Consider the following 20,577-nt stretch of genomic DNA (forward strand, 5'->3'; position numbering starts at 1 on the left):
CAGGTGTTGGGATGTCCAAACCCCTGCACCAGCAAGCTTCCATACAGCACCTTACTCAGGATTGTGTCCAGATGGTGTTTGAATAATTCTGTTTTGATACTGAATACTCAAAACTTTGAGCATCTGGTTCAGTGGGCCTAATAAGCAGCTACTCTTTGGCAAGCAGAAATTTGTGAAGGGCCATGAAATGAAAACCTGGATCTTATATCCAAACCTGATGTGTCTGCCAACAGAGAATGAGGCTTCTGAATGTCTCCTGCCCTGGGAAACCCCTGTGTGTGAACAGATAATCCTCATTTCTCCTGAGCAAAGCAGAACATCTCATTTACTCATGTTTTCTATTTGTCTTTCCTCTTCCTTCCTGGTGGCTGTTTAATAGAAACCTTGGATTAGTGGCACTTCACATGCTGTGGGAAAACCTGCGCTGGGACAGATTTCTTGGCCTCTGTTTTGCTCTTGGGTGGGAGATCTTGTCTTGTACTTGGAGGCTGAGACCCAGAAACCCCTGTGTGGGGTTGGGAGCCAGCATGTGCTGGGGAGGAAAGGGAGCTGCCAGAGATGGAAAACGTGCTGCTGCTGGTACAAACTTGCCTTCCCACTGTCTTTGAGCACATGGTGAAGTGGTGCCGAGCAAGAGGCAAGTAATTACACCCAGGCTCCCTCTGAGTCGGGTTTTGCAGCCTCTGCAGTGTTTGCAGCCTCCCGTTGCATTGTTCAGCTGTCTTGCTGTATTAACAGCTTTGAACTCTTCTGAGGGGAGTGATTAAGGTGTTGCTGCTTAGTCATCAGACTTTGCTTCCTATTTAATTTCTGATGAATATAATGGAGAGCTTAAGCGCGCCGTGATTGAAATCACAAGCGCCTTTCCCCAGGAAGGGTTTCAAGGTGCTCTTCCTTTTTTTGCCCCCTGGATTTTGGGGATTGAGCTGCTCAGCAGCCTCTAGCACCAGAGAGCCTTTGCTTGTGATCTGGAGATAACTGTGCAGGTGTCTGGGTGTTAAAAAGTGCTTGGTAGCTGAATACAGACCAGTACCTGCAGTTATGCACAAGAATTGCCAAGGTGGAGACTTCAGGAAGAGCAGAAGAAACCTCCCACCTTCCTCACACACATGGAATCATAGAATGGTTTGGCTTGGAAGGGACTTCACAGATCATCTATTTCCACCCCCTGCCACAGGAAAGGACACCTTCCATGGGATATAATAGAAAACCTGTCCTAGGAGGCTCGGAGATTTTAACCTGAGCTGAGAGGGAAGCATGTTTTCAATTCTACCATATTTTTTTCAGCTGTGAATGGGAAGAAAATCATCAAAATATTCTGCAGACTGAAAAACCTGAAAAAAAATCAGTTGGGTTGATACAAAGAGTTAGCTGAGACAATGGGAGATCACTCCAGGTTCAGATTTTGCTTTTGCATTTTTTCCAAGTTTCAAAAAAAAAATCTAAAAAAGCATAGTAGAAATGGTATCTTTATAAAGTAAGCTAGTTTTTGGATGCACTGAATGTCACGGTATTTCAGCAGTCTTCTAATATTTTTTCCTGAAATATATTAAAAACTGAGCACTCTCCTGGACAAAAAGCTGTGCTTTTATTTTTTTTTTTTTGCAACCTCTAGAAGTGTCTGATCTTTCAATGCTATGCTGAAGGGTATGGACATAAATTTATGTGGTTCCCTAAATCTGACCTGTCTGAGAGCCTCTGGAGATGCTTCTAACTCTCACCTGCTTTTACTTGAATTTCCAAATTAAACAAACTTTTCTATGTGTTGAGTGAGAGCTGGTCCTCCATCTCTGCCCATGTTTTGTGAGTCATTTGCTGAGCTTCTGCCTTGAAATGGCTGTGTTTCAACAGAGCTTGCAAAGCATTTTAGAATGAGCATCTCTTACCATCTATATTACAATAAAATCACTATATGCTAAATTCTTACCTAAATAAATATAGTTCTGTTAAAAATAAATACCTACCAGCTCCTTCTCTAAAATGGAGACCTAGAAAAAGCAGACAGGCTATATGGAGAGCTCTGATGATATTAACACATTTCCTTCACTGTTTGGAGAAATTTGATTTATTTTAAAAATTGTGGTGTGAATTCACCAGGCAGCATTGCTGATTTATTTGGGGTTTTTTAGATCATATCCAAAGGAGGAAGAAGCTCTTTGTGTCAAATTAAGTTTGTTTTAAATTTAGCAGCTGCAGGTCAGGGACAAAAAGAGGCTTGTTGGGGGACCAGCAGATGGCAAAGGCAGCATCAACCCCTCTTGGTTTACTGGGATTTATCAAACACAGGAGAGGACAGAGCTTGGGAGAGCCAGCTCCTAATGGGCCAAACACTGTGCTGGGGTTTAGCCCCAAACTCCTGGGGCTAACAGGACACAGAATCCACTCACCCAGGGCCTCAGCATGCAGGGTCCTCCCTAATTTACAACAGTTCAAATAATTGAATCACATGGCCAGGACCAGTTTGTGTTAAAAAGAATAAATCTAGGTAGTTTGGTTTAAACACAGAGTGCGTGCACAGGAGCAGCTCAGTTCAGTAGCTGTGATGTGTGGAGGGAGGTGTTGTGCTTTGCTTTCCCCATCCTGCTGACCCCCGAGATGAGCATCCCCCACACAAGCCTGGCTGGACCCTGCCTGGGGCTGCTGCTGCTGGTTACATCCTTGTGATGGATCCTGCACTTCACTGGTGGGAGATAAAAATGAAAGAACCTTGCTGGTCAACCTCATAAGAAAATCCCCACCTCAAAATATTCAGTGAACTGACCAGTTGCTGATATTTTTATTTTTTTTTTCCCCACATCAGAGGATCTTTTATGTTTCTTACTATTATTTTTCAAGATTTCTTACATAATAAGTTTCCCTCATTCCTGGATTTTAAAATGCTTCTTCAGTTCAAACTGAAAAATGTAAACATTTTGTTTTCAAAACACTGAAACAAAATAATTGAAATTTACTCCTGTTTTTAGTTCTATCCTGCATGACAAAAACGATTTGTCAAAGTTTGTATTCAGTTGTGAGATGTTCGGGACCTCCAAAAATCATGTGTGGTTTTCCTCTGCAGAACGGAGTACTGGGAAGTGATGAATGCTCAGTGGAGCAGAAAAGTAAGGGATTTCCCCAAATATTTGATGGATGATGAACAGTACAGTGGCTAATGAAGAGAAGATGCTCAGAGACTATGGAAAAATTGTGTTGCTGCAAAGATATTGGAAAACACCCTTGAATGCCTGGAGCTAATTTAATACCAGCATTACTGTATGAGAAGGGAAATCAGCTGAAAAATTATAAAAGTGCTGTTAAATGGACAGCACCACTCATGACAGAGTTTGTACTGCTGTAAGGTCAAAGGTTTGAGAGTCAAATGAGAGCAGGAATCCTCATGGAACAGATGAACACCAGCCAGTTCTTTCTCAGGAACTTCTTCCGTTGAACTGAAATTAACCCTAAGCCTTACCCTCACCCGATTTTTTCAAACAGAGTTAAAAAATTAATTACCCAAGTTCACTCCTATCCTCTGTACAAAATAAAAAAAAAAAAAGGAAGTCTCGAGGTGGGACTTTGTTCCCTATTTGTCCTTCAGGTGGGAAATCACTGCCTCTGTGTCTCCTTGAGATGTGTCTCCTCTTCTTTAGTTTCCTGAACCCTCTCTCCTTGCTGCTGGAGATAGGATATTCTTCCACTGGGTACATTTTGTGAGATAAATTGACATCTCCTCAATGAAGAAAACTAAATCAAAATAAACTCTCTGTTGTCCTAGCTGGTGACATTTAGTAAATCTGCTGAAGGTGCCAAATTTCAAAGTATTACAGCAAGGATGTTCACACTTCAGTTTCAGATTTAGATGTTCCAGAATAGGAATAAGGCTTGACATATACAATCTAATTAAGAAATACTACTAAAAGGCCATAGGAATTTGGTATCTGAAATACTTATGAATGCTTTAAATACTTTTAAATCACACAAGGGTGCTTGTCATAGGCTTCTGATGCCTGGAAATACTGCACAAAATTTTTCATATTGCACCTCTCCCTTCCAGGGTTTTCCAGGACAGGTTTTTCCCTGCTCTCCCAAATGCCCAGCTGGGACACCAAGAGTTGAAATGTTTGTGCTGGGAAGAGTCAGAAGCAGTGTTAGAAACAGGGTAGGTTTGCCTGGCTGCTGAATTGCATTACATGTTTTTCTCATTCATTTGAGCTGCCTACAGGAACATCAATGTCTTTTGCAAGGGAAAACATGATATTAAAACAGAGAAAGAAATAGCACAGACTAACATCCCTTCTGAAACACCACCTCTGTTTGGGGTAGCAGGAGTTGTTAAAAATCCCATTTGCAGTGCTGAAACTTCAGTAGGGGGTTAACAATGCCAGTGATCAGATGGATAATTCCCTTCAAAATTATTGTTTCACCTCACTCCATCCAATTACTCAAGTTGTTTTGCTATCCCACAGATCTCTCCCTTAATGTCAACAAAATGATTATAGCCTACAACAGCAGCAAGATGTTTCACCCACAGGAGCTCTGGTGAAATGTTTTATGGCATGACATGTTGAAAGCAGCATTTGATGTGTAAATGTCAGAAGCAATCAGCTTCCCTGTCACCCAGAGAAAATACACAAACACAGGCACCAAAGATGTCACAAGGCACGTAAATCGTTGTGCAAATGGGCAGCACGAGTGTTGTGATGGTGTGGAAGAGGCACCACAGCAGAGCTCTGTGCTGCCAGGGCCGTGCAGCATTCCTGATTTGGGATTGCAGCACAGTCCAGCCCCACTGAGGCTGAGCTTCCCAAATCCCCCAGCGGGATCTTCTGCAATTCCAACATATCGATCGAAACAGAGCTTTTGCAAATGAGCATTTATGAATTCCCTGGTGCACCAGCACTCCTCCTTTCTTGGTAATGGAGGCTGCAGAAAGCAGTTTGATGAAACAAGCCAGATCTGAAGGCAGAAGATACTGAAATCTGGAAGATTTAATTGAATATTTTTATTACATATTTTTGGAACCTTCATTATCACCCCCCACCCTCCAGGAATTTAATTACCTAAGGAAAATTATACTACTGATTACAAGATTGCAGGTTTATTTTCACTGCTGAGAACTCTTTTTTTTTTTTTTTACAGCTCACATTACACTTGCATGACTTGTTTTGTAACATCTTGAAATTTTTAATGCTATGATGAGGAAAGGTACTTATATATATATATATATATAGATAGATGAACTAGGCAGAATACTTGATTTGCAGTCTTTTTGAAGGGAAATTGTTATTTCCTTGGTTTGAGTAGACCTGTATTATGGTTTCTTTGAGCTATTGGATAATGAGTTCACAGGATTGCTCCCAGGATGTGCCTTGTGTTTGTCCTTCAGGCCGGGTGCAATATGAGGAACTGAGAGAGGTGTCTTTAAAACATAAGAAATGTTTTCTACAGGGGAATAAAAATAAATTATGCAGAAATTGTGACTACAGTGTGTATGAAATTAAACTGGCAAGTATACTGTGGTAAATATTTGACAGATAGGACAACAATTTTGACAGATTCTCAGTTTTTCCAATAAATCATTGCACCTGGGTCATGTAAATAAAAATTCACGTCAGCCAGCACTGCATAGTGAGTTAAGGTCAGGAGAGATTTCCAAATGTGTTGTGATGATTATCTAACAATTCAGTTAATAGAGCTATAGAAGTGGATGAGATTTTTGTCATTTCCCATGTCATAGCAACAGAGACCTTTGACTGAAACAACATCATGAATATTGGATAAGATCCTGCAGTGCTGCTTCTCCATGTTATGATATTATCCAAGGACGAAGGTTACAAATACATGAGTTGTACTATTCATTTTCCAGTGGGTAAAAACAAAGAAAAAACCCCCCTAAACAAGTTTCAATACACAACTAGATATAATATATCTTTTTCTTTATATATATATATCTGTATATATATCAAGTAAAAAAATCTAAAATAGTTGGAAGTAAAAAATGAAAAAATAGCTGATAGTGTTATTTTTTTCTTTACAGTGATATGGTAGCAAATACAAGACAAATGAATAATAAACCTTTAAATAAGGAGTTCTGGTCCCACCTCCATCAATAGGGCTCAGACTAGAATACAAAATGGAACAAGGTGTTTTTTGCTTTTTGGCTACAGCTTCTTCAAGTGACAAAAAATTATATTGATAAGACAGAAGAAAATTATAGCACTACACAAAATAAAACTCCAAAGTGTTTTCCAATAGACCTCATAAACACCATAGGGTACAATTGACTTCTGAACTGAGGGAGCAAACACAAAGCATCACCAAGTCCTGCTGAGGCTGAAAATACTGTCTGCTTATCCCAAACTCAAAATACATCCTTTTGGTGCCATCTTACCAAAAAAAACCCTAATTAACGCTTTATTCACCCTGCCAATATTAAAAAAAACCCAAAGCCACAAATCCATTGAATGGACTGAGCCAGGTGTGAGACCTCAATGATGCACAAGTGGTCGGCTGCCCTTTGTCCAGCAGTGAATTTCCCCAGAATCTTTTTACACCAAAAACATCGATTGACTAAAGCTTGGCCAACGGTCACAATGAGCCCTATCTTGGCAGTAGAAAAGAAAGTACTAATCCCAGCTTAAAACAAGATCATAGAGACGCTCAACACAAAACAGTAACTTTTTCATTTGTCTGCATAATAATAACATCATGTTTGCATATAGAACAGCTTTTGCATTATTGCTCTACTTAGAAGAATATAGAACTTATACCAGACTCGCACATTACAAACTTAAGGTTCTTTGGTGAAGAATGAGAAAAAACAGTATTTTCACTGTAATTAAATCTCAGAGAAGTCTCCTTTCCTATCTGCTGATCCTTTGGATTCTCTCGCAGAGCAGGGAAAGGTATTGAGTCAGCTTTACCATGGCGACGATGGCGACGCCGCCGATCATCATGCAGGTGGGCCAGAAGAGGGAGTGGAACAGCACGTTGGAGCTGTACAGTTTGGTTAAGATCACATTCTTCTGAACGCCCTCGGGGTCGTAGAAGCAGGAGAAGCGTTGGTACTTCCTGAAGTTTTCCATCACCACGTTCACCAGGGACATGGATTCTTCGTAATTCTTCCCGCACTTGGGGATGTACGAACACTGGGAAGAGATCAGAGGGAGAAAAACATCTCCAAACCTCTTACAATGTCTGTTTTCAGGTGGCAGGTGGGGAAATCTCTAGATGATTATGCTTTTCATAGCAAGAGTGGAATGCTATTACGCTAATAATAAATTTATCGCAGCAAAACTCAATATTTTCCACAACTACAGAATTTCCCATTGGAGAACCTCCAAGTGCTGTTCAAACATTAATGCTTTAATCTGCACAGTGCCTTGTGAGATAGGTGAATATATTATTATTGCTAATTTGCACATGCAAAAATAGAACTGATAAAGTGCCTCTTCATCTTAAGTGGCACACATATGCTCGCAGTTAGATGGGTAATTGACTTTCTGTAAATACAAATCTGGTAGTTTAGCTCTCACTTGGCTTGGATCAAAGTGATCACAGTGGGCCCAGGAGCTCACTCAGAGGGGAGGGGGATGAGGAGAGACCTTCAGACAAATATTCTCATGGAGGTAATGCCTCAGTTAGAGACAAATAAATAGTCTAGGTTTTCCTACTGAGAGCCCAGAGGACTTTCATTCAGCCTCTAGCTCAAGATCAGCCTGGTTCCCAGAGTGGCTCTCAGTGATGCTTTTGCCTTTGACCCCAGCATAACCCAAACATTTCCTTCTCTCTGAAGATGATCCTGGAATTTTTGTTTTAGTCCAAAAGGAAATAAAATTTGGGAGTGGCTCTATCTAGCACCGCTGCAACCTAGATATCCAGAGAATACTAAAGGCAAGTTATTTTAAAAAGCTGCCTCATGCAGTCCATGCACTGAAGATACTCCATGGGAAAGGCAGGACAGTAGGCCTGGGCTCTGCTGACCAAGATGTGGTGTGGGCTGGTGAGGTGGTAGGCAGACACAAGGACTGGGACCACATATGGACAATTTTTAACCTCAGACAGAAACCCCTGAACTTGCTGTTGCTCCTGCAGGTCTGGAAGATGACAGGAGCAGCCCAGCAGCCAGCCTCACTTCCTTCTCTCTTCTATGCACTTGCACCCCACCAAATCTGAAAGTTTTCTGCACCTGCACAGGATTTTGATTAACTGCTTCAGGAGGAGTGTAAATCTGCTGCCTGACTTCTCGTTGGACATGCAGGTGGGCCCCAGCAGGTTGCTTGTCCTGGTGAGAATCTAAGGGAGCCCCAGATAATTTAATGACAAAGTGAATTTTGCAAAGGAAAAAAGATGTTCTGATTAAAATAATGTGACCCATGGGTTTTGATTATTACTGTTTTAATGCACATATTTTATAAATGCCCCTTCATTCCTTTTTGTGACATGCTGTGACTTCTTTTTTTAACATACTGCAACAAATCTCTAGTCCTAATTATGATCAAAGGATTAACCTCATAACAGGATTTGATTGATTCATTGGCAAGTTATTAACACAGAATAGGATTTGAAGCATAGCAGAGAGATTGTCTGGTGTTAGCAGACTGGAGCGTTAATGGTGGAGCGTGTCCACACTGCCATTATGAATATTTCATAGGGCTCTAGAAAATAGAGATGAAAAATATCAGAGCATTAATATCTCATCCATCTTGCTGCTGGTGCGTGTCTGCTCCCTATAGGATATCCTCTTGTATTCTGACCAAATTTGTCTTGAATGTCCAATGTCGCGAGCCCTCTTCCAGTGCACACGAGTCTTTAATAGATCACAATCTACTAAGTAGGGAAAATTTCTCAGTGAAGCATTTCTCATTTTCCCTTAATAAATTATCTGTTATCACTGCCATAAAAGCAGCATTTCCATTTCAAATGGGTTTGTGTCGTGTTTTTTGGGGGGAATTTGGCATTTTTTTCTTGTCATTTTTTTGTTATAATTTCTGTTTCCAGAATTCCCGTGAAGTATCCCGAATGAGGTGATTAAATGAGAACTTGGCCACTTTTGCGAAATACAACTTCCCACAGGCAGAAAACAGAAGATATGTAGAAGCCAAAAGGATGAAAGATTCCTGGGTTCTGAGTTTGCAGAAATATCCCAAGAGTGCAGTGAGTCCAGCTACTGTCCAAGTGTTTTCAGAGGGGACCTGAAGCAGAACTTGAGCTGTTCCTCCTACACCTGTGGGCACAGAGCCACCAGCCATGCTGAGCTGCCCATGATGGAGGGTCTGGGAGCATGAAACTGTGAAGAGCAGCTGTGCAAGGGAAGTTGATTTATTTTGCCTCTCATCCGGACTCCTTGTGCTGAAGCTGTCTCTCTCTCTCCAGGCTGTGGCCTCCCAGGTGCCCTTTACTCTTTCTGCTGTCTGCCTCACTCTGGTTCTCCTGGGATCCTGGAAACATCTTGGTCTTAGCTTTGAGAAGGTCCTCAGCACTAGGACATTAAATTTTGGTTGTGGGGTCTCCTGGCCTCCTTCAACATCTCAGCTTTCCCAGTGATTTCCCAGGGACAGCATGGTTTCATGGTGTTTGGCAAACAAGTATGAAGACTCAGTAACAGGATGTATTGATATTTTCTTTGTTTTCCATAGTTTAAATTTTCAATAGTTTTCTCCCCTGCCTTGTTAAGGAATTTTATATCCACAACTGTTATGCTGTACCTGTGAATGTAGACAATTAAATCTATGCTGGTTTTTGACACTTCTGCATTGTCAAACACTTGGAAATCTGCAAGTAAACAATGTCTGGTGCTCTACTTCAGGTGAAGATTCTGTGATGCAGCATGAGAAAGGTGGTTCTTGTATACCTTGCAATCTGAGCACAAGATGGATCTACCAGACAGTTATAAATAGAAGTTGTTATCAATGCTTCCATCTCTAATTTCCTAATATAAAGGATTGGGTAGGTATCCTGTCTGAATTACCTCTGGACACATCCAGTCTAGTGCCCTGCTCAGTGCAGTGTTACTAAGGGACTTGTACAGTCAGGTTGTGAATATCTCTAAGGATGGAGATCACACAACTTCTCCAGGCGAGCTGGAGGCAGTTTCCCTTAAATCAAGGAAGATTCATTAAAAAGGCCACTTCCAGAAAAGCCCCCAGCTCAGGCTGGACAGTGAAATATTCAGCTCTCATCATATGTCTGTGGCTGGGATTGGTGCTCAAGCTGAGCCTGGAAACTTAGACAGGATGTGCTGTGACAATCTTTATAAGAAAGTGATCAGGATGTCAATTTAAACCCCTCATAAAGTGCAAAGAGTTCTGTGTCTGAGTTGGCCTGAATTGATTCCTCCAGATGGAATTCTTCAGTTCCAGCCCTGAAATGGGTCTACTGGAATCCACAGCTGAAGACCTCTGCTTCCCCTCCCTGCACCAGGCAAACTCCTTCCTGACTTACAAATACCTGAGTCTTTGGTGAGAAACCCTGAGAAGCCACATCATTTCTGAGTCTCAGGCAGTTACAGCTGATTTTGGTGATTAAATCCTTCTTGTTATCTCACTAATGGAGAACTGATACAAATCAGCAGTAGCTCCGATGACATGAAAAGAGTCAAAATTACATAAGATGAGATCAAAATGGGGCCTCTCTAATTGCTTTAACTACCACAGCCCTTCCTCATGGTGACAGCCTGGCTCCATGGCAGATTTACCTCTTGCAGAGGCTGTTACAGCCTTTGGCAGCTGGGGATGGAAAGCACAGCCACGGAAGCATTTAAACTATTTTGTCTGTAGTATTGACAAGGGGCTGGGCTTCTCCTAAAGGCTAGAGATAAAGTAGGCACAGTGAGAGCAATGAAAAGCCAGAAAAGAATCTTATGTGCTTTTCTTGGAAAGACTCGAGCAGCTTGACAGACATCACTGACTTCCCACTGATTCCCACCGGAGACTGGCAGCAGCATGATGTAGATCTCAGTATAAATTGTACCTACTCCTTACTCCACCTTCTGAGCCAACAGGCAGGTTAGACAGCAATTCTCCTGGATAAACCATTATTTAAAATCAAGGTGGATTTCGCTCTGTCTGTGCTGGCTGGCGGGGAGAAGAGAGAGACAGGCTCCAGACGCTGCTCTGCCTCTGTGTGTGGGTGCTCAGCAAAGCACAGAGGTTGGTGGAGGGGTGTTCCCCTTTTGAGGTCACTGGTGTTGACCTTGGAGTGTCAGGACTGTGCTGTGTTGTCCCCAGTAATGTCAGAGCTCAGTGAGCCAAGCATGTGTTTGTTTTGTTTTTTTGTTTTTTTTTTTCTTTTTTTTTCTTTTTTTTTTTCTTTTCTTTATTTGACAAGGGTAAAGATGAGGAACACAGATCTGAGTGGGTGGATGGAGAGAGACAGTTTAGCACCCAGCTGGAGCATTAGCACCCAGCACTGCTCAGGACTGCTCAGGACTGCTTTCCTGCTGCATGGGGGTGCTCTCTGGCCAGAGGAAAAGCACATCTGGAATGTTGAGATCGGTTGTGCTGATTTGAGCTTGGAAACTGCTGATCTGAGCCATGAGCAAAAAGACAGGTATTTTATAGACACTGCAAACTTCCATTCAAAACTGCTTTTGTATTCAGGTCACATAGCCAGCAGCATGTCAGGAAAACCTAGGAATCCTCCTGGGAGCAGAGCTTAACCTGTAAAACAACCTTGGGCTGGAGAAAGTATTAACTGTGCCTACTCTAAATTAAGAGGAGGTTGGCATTTGAGAGAATTTCAAAGTCCATTTCAGCAAGCAAAAATGATCAATAACAGAATGTGGAGATTTATGCTGAATCTCTCAATTTATTTGAATCAGTGGAGCACAGAGATTTATCTGATCTCTTTTAATCAAATTGAGGTGTGAACATCATGATTTTGCTTGTGCCCCAGCAGGAAGTGGGATCTGTCCTGCCTCAGGCTTCACAGACAGTGAGTGCCTCTTCCTGCACTGATGCCAGAGCAGAGGGGAAAAAAGGGGGACTCTTCTCCATTTCACACTTCAGGTCCAGAGGACTCCATCTCTCAGCCACGAGAATTGATCATCCAGCAGAATAAGCAATCTAGTGCAACCATGCCATGCTTTGACAAATTTTAATATCGCTTCTTCTTAATAGGCAGAATAAATTTGTTCTACTGAATGGCTACCATAAATAGAAACACAACAGGTTACGTTGTCAGCAGTCTGATCCAGGGCTCTGTTGTTCTGGGGTGTGCTTTGCCAAGTTTGGGGTTTAGCGACCTTGGATAACAGAGTAGTTAAAGAAAATCTGTCAGCTGTAATGATCCCACTGTGTCCCAGCTCACTCCAGTTTGAACTCTCAGGGACACAGGTGTTGTCAATATGAAGAAAGGAAGGTGGGCAGAGGGAAATTTCCCTGTTCTCATCTCGCCTTTCTGTGTGGAAGGAGCGTGGAAGCACCTGTGAAGGCAGGAGTGATGCATGGCCTGCACCAGCCCCAGCTGTGCTGCCACTGCCTGGAGCCTCCTCTGCATCTGCTGACTCCCTACAGCCTCCAGACAGGAGCTCTTGCCATCCCACCTGAATGAGGTTACACTGGAGTTTGTACTTGCAGAAGCAGAGAGGGGAATTCCTCAGACTTTCTCGAAATAACCCCGTTAGTTCAATGTCTGGAATCAGGGAAGTTGTGCTGTAAAGGTGGGGTGACTCCTTATCTTATTCACACCCCAAAGCCAGGCCTTTTATATTTATGCTGCTGCTTTTCTCTTGCCACTCCCCACTCAGTGAACTTTCAGGATCTTTGCAGGGTAAGTGCAGTGCCTGGAGCCCAGCAGCACAGCTGACCTCAGTGGAGCTGCTTGGGCACAGAGTTTGTCACCAGGGATGGAGATGGGCTCTCATCTCTCCCTGCCTCTTTGCCCAGCCCTGCAGAAATGCCCATCTCCCCTCTCACTGCCACACTGATGCTCCCTGCACATTTCAAGGGATGTTCAGTGTCGTGGGGAGCCATTCCTGGGTGGGAATTGACTTGTCCACAGCTCCACCAGAATATCAACATGATAAGTGCTCCGTGATCCCCAGCTCCTGCAAAGCACTTGAGAAGGATGAGGGAGGCTGCAGCCCTTGGGGCACAGCACCCCGTGTGGAATGGATGGAGGCAGGAAGCTGCCCCTCTCCAGATGTGTGAGCTGGGTTTGTGAACTGATTTCTGCTTTCTCTGCCCTGTATTTATCAGTGAAGCAGAAGCTGGAAGCCTTATATTGCTTTAAAGCAAAGAATGGATGTAATGAGATGAGAAGCCCTCCAGAAACCCGTTTAGGAACAAATTTTATTCTGTGCTCCTACCTCAGAATTAATTTTCATTGTTTCCTCGGTGTGGTAAAGTAGAAGCTTCTGGCCAGAAGAGGTGAGATTAACATACACCTGCAGGCAGGGGTACTGAGAGATTTTCCAGCACTCTGGGCCGCAGTTAAATGAGCAGTTAAAGGTTTCTGTGATGGATGCATTGAGAAGCGAGCACTGAGTCTCTTCTGTCCAGACACTAAGTAGGAAAAAAAGGAGACATTAGAGCATGACAAGAATAGGTAAATAAGCACTAAAGCCATCTCAGGATTCCCATCAGAGATATACTGGGGGCATCTTGTAAGAGAGGCTACGTGTTGCAGCAAAGCCTGGGCAGTCTCATGTCACACATCACAGACAGTGTTTTATTCTGTAGTGCACAGAGTTTAACCTTGGGGCACAAAATGACCCTATTCACTTATGTCTGTGTATAAATGGAAAGTGAACTGGAACTTGGAGCCTGGAGAAGGTATGTTTGAGAGTTTCAGCAGAGAGAGAACAAAAATGAGCAGCCTGTGCTGGGGAGAGCACAATGTACACTGTGCTGCATGACAAGACACCCTGAGCTAAGACTTGAGGGTTAGCTGAAAGTCCAGGCCAGTTTAAAACAAAGGTTGAGAGGACAATTTTGAATTAGCAGGGCATGGATTCTCATACATGAAGACATAGGAACTTCCAAGTGGTACCTCATGCAGCTCTGCCTGTGGGAAAGTCTTTCCTAGTGGCAGCTTGCTTGGTTTTCTGTAAGTTAAGTCAGTGGTTGTAACTTTTCTGCAGGATTTTATCTCATCTCCAATTCACCAGAGGCTAAAACTGGAATGATGGAGCCTGGCTGTGCACTAGCAATGTTTGCTGGCATGTATTTAAAAACCTACAGCTGTGTTTTCCTTGGGGAAAGGGCACACTGAGGGCTCTGCAAAAAGCCCTTTGTGGGCTGGGGGAAGGTTTCACTCAGGGTTTCCCTTTAATCGTGCTCAGCCCCTCAGCTCACCCCCAATGCAGCTGTCTTGCCCTACCATGAAGGGGGTGAGTGTCTGCTTGCCCCTCAAAAATCTATGAGAGGCTTTACATGGTAAGTGATATCAAAGATTTCTGACTAACTCTATTGCTGTTTTACTTTGGCAGTAATTCTGCTTGTATATTCTGTTTTACATTTATATTAAATTATGCTATGTTTTCTGGGGGGAAATTGAATGAAAGGATTTTTTTCCCCCTCCCAGGCAGTATCTGTTGGAGCAGCTTTGCTGTAAAGGAGAATAACCCCTGAGGAGATCAGTCTGTGTGGAAAAAAGTGACAGCAAAGGCTCCTGGGTTGTCTTCGCCTCACTTTCACCTTTCTGGCTGCTGTTTGATTCATGCAGGGGGTAATAAAGTAACACCTACCTACCACAGACTTGTGAAGATGGAATAGTTGATACTTTGGAGGTGCTTTGATATCTTCTGGCAATTTTTTTTTCATATATCATATAATATAAATCAACTCTTTCCACGTGAGTGATTTTGACCTTAGCAGACTTCAATTGACCCTGATATTGCTGAAAGACCTGGGAGAACAATTTGGAATAGCAAATGCTCTTGGATACTTAACAGGTCTTGATCTCAGTTTCCAAAATCTAAATTTTGCCTTGATTCAAAAAGGGACAGATAACTTGATCACACAAATAAGGTGCTGTGGATCAGTAAAGCTCATCCTCATCTGTATTCTTTATCACTGCAGGGTCAAGAGGGAATATTCTCATGCAGGTGCACCAGTATTTTGATCTAGTGATCAAATTATCAATTTGATAATTGAGGATGTTCACACCAGTTACCTGTAGGCACTTCTTGCATGTGCTTAAAGAAGCCTGTGGTGTTAAATCCAAAATGTTCCAGGTATGTACCCCTGCCTTACTGTGGTTTGGGGCATGGCAGACTAATATTTTGATCCTCAGCTGCACAATTTTTCATTCTCTTAACTCAGCCAATCAGGGCAGGAAAAAACCCCATCTCTGACAGTCTTATTGCAGTCTGCTCTGGATTTTAAATAGGGCTGATGTTTGAAAACTGATTACAAATGTTGTTAATGAATCACAGGCCAAACTCTCTACTCAGTGGCAGAAAAGGAAGCCAGAGAAAGCCTCAGAAAAATTAAGTGCAGTGCAGGAATGATGAAAGATGGTCTTTTCACTTTCAACAAATTACTATCTTTCATGAGGATTTCACTTGTTAAAATGAAAGTAATAACCAACATGCAAAACTACATGCTACAAAGAGCTTGATTTCCTTCCCAAATTAATTCTCCATCCTTCATTTGGAAGTGTACTGTTTCTCAAGGCTGCAAAATATTTTTTCTTATTTTATTCTTTAGTGCTGAGTCTGGGCTTTGCAGCAACAGCCTCTGAGAAGCTTATAATGTTCAGCAGACTGCAGGCCAGCTGATATGGTTATTATACTGGTGTTAAACTGTGCCAAGTCTAAAGCCTGTGGATTGAGATTTTGTCAAACAGGGATCTAATTCTTCCCTCAATCTATGCCAATATTACTTGAATTGTTTTCACTGTGTCAGTGCCTAATTTATACTGGGGCAAAGAGGTGCAAAGTTTGGCCTATGTTGAACAAATAAACCATTATAAAATTTTGATAAAAAGGGTCAAAAGAATAAGCCACACAAAGTCAGCTGGAGCAGGGGGTGTGAGACCAGGGACAAGCATGGGATTACCTTTGCATGTAGGAGCGTAGCAGCGTGATTCCCAGCAGGAAGTACATCATGATAGAGCACACCATCATGGCCAGCCCGAGGAGTATGGCCCGGTCTTCTCCAGCTTTCAGGGCTGTGACTGTTTTCCTTTTGTCCAGTAGGTCGTGATCCCTGATTTTTTGGTAAATATTTCTGAGGTTGAAAACAATACATTCATATGTGAAGTTCATATTTAATCATCAATGCAGCCTCTACAGGGTGGGCAGTTCCACCTCCATACCCATCTCATGGGAGAGAAAGGCTTAAAACTCCTCAGGTGTCCTTTTTCAACGGATTCACTCTGACCTGGTGGAAACTTATTCATCTCCAAAATTAATTACAGCCATTTCTGAAAAGGTAAAAAACCCTTACAGCAAATAGAAATATTAGACACTTGTGCCAGCTCAGTAAATCCTTCTTTGGTAGAGCCTCTTCGGCTCAGTAGAATTATCCCAGAGGTGCATTTGACCTGCCAGTGCCATCTTAGGCCATTAGAAGATGCTCAGGTGTATGAGGTGTCTTTTCTCCAGCTGAATAGAGTAACAGGTCTTATGTTTCCACATGTTGGAAATAGCCTGAAGAAAACCATCATTAATATTATCTGAAAGGACCATGCTCTCTTTTGATTCACTACAGGCTCTTGGTTTGGGCAATTTTCTGCCCTGAGTGTGACTCAAAGCTCATGAAACACTATGGGGATTTTGCAATCGATTTCTGTGGATTTTTTTGATTGGGAGCTTATTTACTTTAGTCATAAACCAGCTTTTTGGAAGCCCAGTTACTCATTACAGTGAAAACCCTCACAGAGAATTACCCACTAGAGCTATTTGTTCTGGGATTAAAAAAAAAAAGGAAAAAAAAAAAAGAAAAAGAAGATACAACAAATCATTCCCCCTTCAGCAGAGAGTCCTTTGCATTTTCTAACCATAAGTCCTTCTTTCATCTCCAAGCCTTTGATGATTCAATGGGTCGTGAGGACACAATGGTGGAGAAGGAAATATTTGAGTACATTTCAAACACACTCAAACCTTGTGGGTTTAAAATGTACTTACAGACCTGAGGCTGGTCAAAATCTCCTGTGTTTTCTGTTATGGTTCTTTTGAATCATCCAGGCAGCACCCGAAGCATGTGAACCGCACACCTCTGAGCCCTGGCACCACCATAACATGGACACAGTAGTACACGTGGGAGGAGTTCCTCTTCTACTGTCTGCAAAATGGCAGGTGAGCAACATCAACGTCACTTTGGGCTCCAGCAAAGCCACCACTCGTTTAAGCTGAAGCCACCAAGCTTCACTCACCCGTGGGGAAAAAAAAAAATCAGTGAGTCAGGTCAACCAGGGAACTTACATTGACTATTAAGGATAGAGAAATAGAGATAAGACAGATGTAAAATCATACATAAACACAGTAGAAGAAACAGCAAAAAATATGTTTAATCATAGACTCCCTGAGACTGGAATTGAATTTCTATTTAGATGATGAGTCATAGTCAGGAAAAGCACATATGGTGTGGGGTTTTATAGCAAAAATCTTGCTTAGATGGTGCTGCAGTCAATAGTCTCCCGTACGTAAGAACCCTGAAGGTTTTTTTATCCAACTGTAGTTTACATCTTTAGATGTCCAGGGCTTCTCTTCAAAACCATCCTTTAAAGCTTGTCAGTATTTTCCTAGTTGGAAATGAGATGGTAATTCAGCCTGTCAAGATTTTCTCTGCTGTTCGGGAGGAAAAATATATTGTAAACTGGCAGATGCAATTGCCTTCAAAGAAGTAATGGAGAGTAATAATCTAATGTTACTTTTCTATTATTATTTATCAAACTGTATTTAACTGCTGCCATTAGGATTTGCATTGCTCCCAAATGGAAGAAGACAGGAAGGCAGAGATTGTCATGCAGTTCCAGCACATTAAATGATCACACAGCATAACTTATGTCAACATGTAGGCATAAAACAGGCCCGGTGCAATCACTCACTAATGCCATAGGACATAAAATGGACAATTTTAAAACAAATAGCTAATTGAGATTGGTTACAAGTGCTTCCCATGTGGCCTTGAGCCAAGGGACATGCCATCAGAGGCAAAAAAGGATGGACTGAAGTGAAAACAAAACTACCTGGCAAAGCTGACTGGTGACCACCTGCCAGGTGCATCTTCCAAGCTCACCTACTGTAGGAAATAAAACTAAAGAAAGCTCTCAGAGGTCAGGCTTGGAGCACTGCTCTTTTGTTAATATTTGTTATTCAAAGCCCTGAACAGCAAAATGATAACCTGGTACTCATCACAGGGCTTTTTTCCCCTGAATCTTTGCCAGGAGTCATCCTGGTGACCCTGCTGGGGCAGGTGGTGGTGTGGCACACGCCAGCCCATGCCAGCAGTCCTACCACAGCCCAGGAGACAACGCTGAGCAACCCTCCCTCCTCCTCCTCATGCTTGTGCCTGCACTGGGGAGGTGCCAGTTCTCTTTGTGTGATACAGGGAACATCTGCTGCTACAAAACTTCACATTTTTGCCCCTTAGAGCCCTGGTTTGGGGAACACAATATGTTTTGCCCAGTATTTGGGCACCAACAGAGCAGTCTCAGCACGTCCCTCGCTGGGGCAGCAGCAGTGCCCTGCACATGAGTGTGCGGCTGTGCCGAGGTGGGTTTGTGTACCTGTGAACTTTTGGCACAGCTCAGGGGCCTCTCTCTGCTCCGTCAGCTGGAGCTACACCGTGCTTAGCTGGCTGATTTTGGGTCCCAGAGCTGCACAGCCACAGTCAGCTGCCTGCTGGGCTGTGTTTAGGTGCAGGTCACTGCATCCCAGACACCGTTCATCAGGTGACTCCATCTAACACTTGTGATTTCCTGGGATAACTCCCCGTACAACGTCCAGGGGAGCTGCTGGTTTGTAAAGAAGCCCCAGCTGTCAGAACATGGGGTGTCCTGACCTGTGCAAAGGCATTTAATAGGAAGCAAGCCCCCAAGGACAAAAGGTCTTTGTGCCCCTGATCATTTCCAAACTGAAGTTCTCCCCTGCTGAATTTCCATGTCCTTTCTGCCAAGTTTTTCAGAGGATGAAGACTGGCTGTTCTCCCCAGGCTCAGATGCCAGAGAGGAAACCTCAGCTGTGACTGTGCCTGCTGGGGACAGAGAAGAGATTTCCCTGTCCATGTCCCTGCACAGCAGCAGTGCGGGGATCCCTCTGCAATGTGGTCAGCAGATCCTTCTGTATCTCTTGCTCCAAAATGAGCAGTACTAAGAGCTCTGTAAAGAGTGCTAAGTGTCCTCACGGGAAAGCTAGAATAGCCAGGCAGCTGCAATTACTGCAATTACTTTATTTATTTCTAACAAACACAGATTACCTACCTTCAAAGCCTTCCCCTTGCAAACAAAGCATGGTGTGACACTGAGGGAGACATTGCCTCCTCTGGCACCACGCAATCGTGGGGCTTGTCAGACAGGGATGCCTGACTGAATTATTCAGAATGACTTTGAATTCACATTCACTTCTCTGATATCACAGTTGTTATGCAGATGTCACTCAAAGTTGTCCTCATGGTGAGGTGTTTACTGATATCAGAAATCCTTGAATGCAATGGTCAGAAACTACTCCTGTATCTTACCTGCAGAATTCCCTGTGTTTAGGGATTTTTCTGCTCAGAAGCTACTTCCTTTACATTTTTCTTTACAGGTATATTTGGCTGCACCAGATTTTGCTAGCAGACCTATGGCAACAGGAAATATCTCTGGAGCCCTCAAAATAGACTCAGTGATGGTTGTAGGCAGATTTCAACAGATATTAACAGATTTATTCACCCAATTCCTTCCTCTTCACCAGGCTGGGCAAAACTGAACCGAACCGAACCGAACCAAACCAAACCAAACCAAACCAGTGCTTTGTTTTCCTAACAAATGTTGCAATGGTTTGGGGAGCCTCTTGGACAGCTGAGAAAGAATGGGGGCTTGACTGGTTTTCCAAAGCATAAAATGTGACAGGGAATTGTGGATAGCTAAAACAGCAATGAAATACAGATATTCTGGTGCTGATCCTACAAAAAAAAGATGCCTGAGAGATGCCTTCCACCCAGGAGGAGGTGATTCTTTTAGAGCAAGTGGCTCACTGTAGTACAGTTAATATTATGGTGCAACCCATCAAAAGTCTGTGCTTGTAGCATATGTTGGGTGACAAGTCTGCTGATCCATATGACAATCTCCTGTCTGAAGTTTAAAGAACAAAATTCCTGGGAAAGGGTCATTTAAGGTGAGTCATTTTTCTAAAAGGCACCACCAGTTTGATATAATGATGGCACTGGTGACCTTACATGTGTTAAAATCACTGCCAGACACTGGAGGATGAGCTTCTCCCACTAACAGCACTTGCTCTGTGTTCACACCTCTCCTCTGCAGTCCTCAGGCTGCCATCAGCACTCTCTTATTTCCAGCTTCTTTTCCTCCCTTTCCCTCCTGCATTTTATTAATCACTCACAAGGTACAAGGAAGTCCTGTACAGCTCTACAGAACCTCCTGGGAAATAAACCCACCCGAAGGCTTGTCAAGATATCTGAATTTACCATGGCTGGGGTGTAGGCTTAG

The 20,577-nt window shown here is 42.9% G+C and overlaps 1 protein-coding gene across 5 annotated transcripts in view; it reads right to left on the minus strand.

Annotated features, from left to right (window-relative positions):
* Window positions 1-5,029: 5,029 nt before the first annotated feature.
* Window positions 5,030-20,577, minus strand: part of KCNMB2 (potassium calcium-activated channel subfamily M regulatory beta subunit 2) — a 140,152-nt gene continuing 124,604 nt past the window's right edge. For all 5 annotated transcript variants that reach the window (XM_088061214.1, XM_005525077.3, XM_014254311.2 and 2 more), the window contains 3 exons: window positions 15,984-16,154; window positions 13,289-13,484; window positions 5,030-7,127 (listed from right to left, as the gene is read on the minus strand). In XM_088061214.1, the coding sequence (XP_087917340.1) occupies window positions 6,843-7,127; window positions 13,289-13,484; window positions 15,984-16,154 (652 nt within the window). In that variant the 3' untranslated portion in view covers window positions 5,030-6,842. The remainder of the gene's footprint in view (window positions 7,128-13,288; window positions 13,485-15,983; window positions 16,155-20,577) is intronic.

The sequence above is a fragment of the Pseudopodoces humilis genome, chromosome 11, assembly GCF_049639895.1.
Source record: "Pseudopodoces humilis isolate 2021_Gansu_Grassland_sample_001 chromosome 11, ASM4963989v1, whole genome shotgun sequence".
Taxonomy (NCBI): Eukaryota; Metazoa; Chordata; class Aves; order Passeriformes; family Paridae; genus Pseudopodoces; species Pseudopodoces humilis.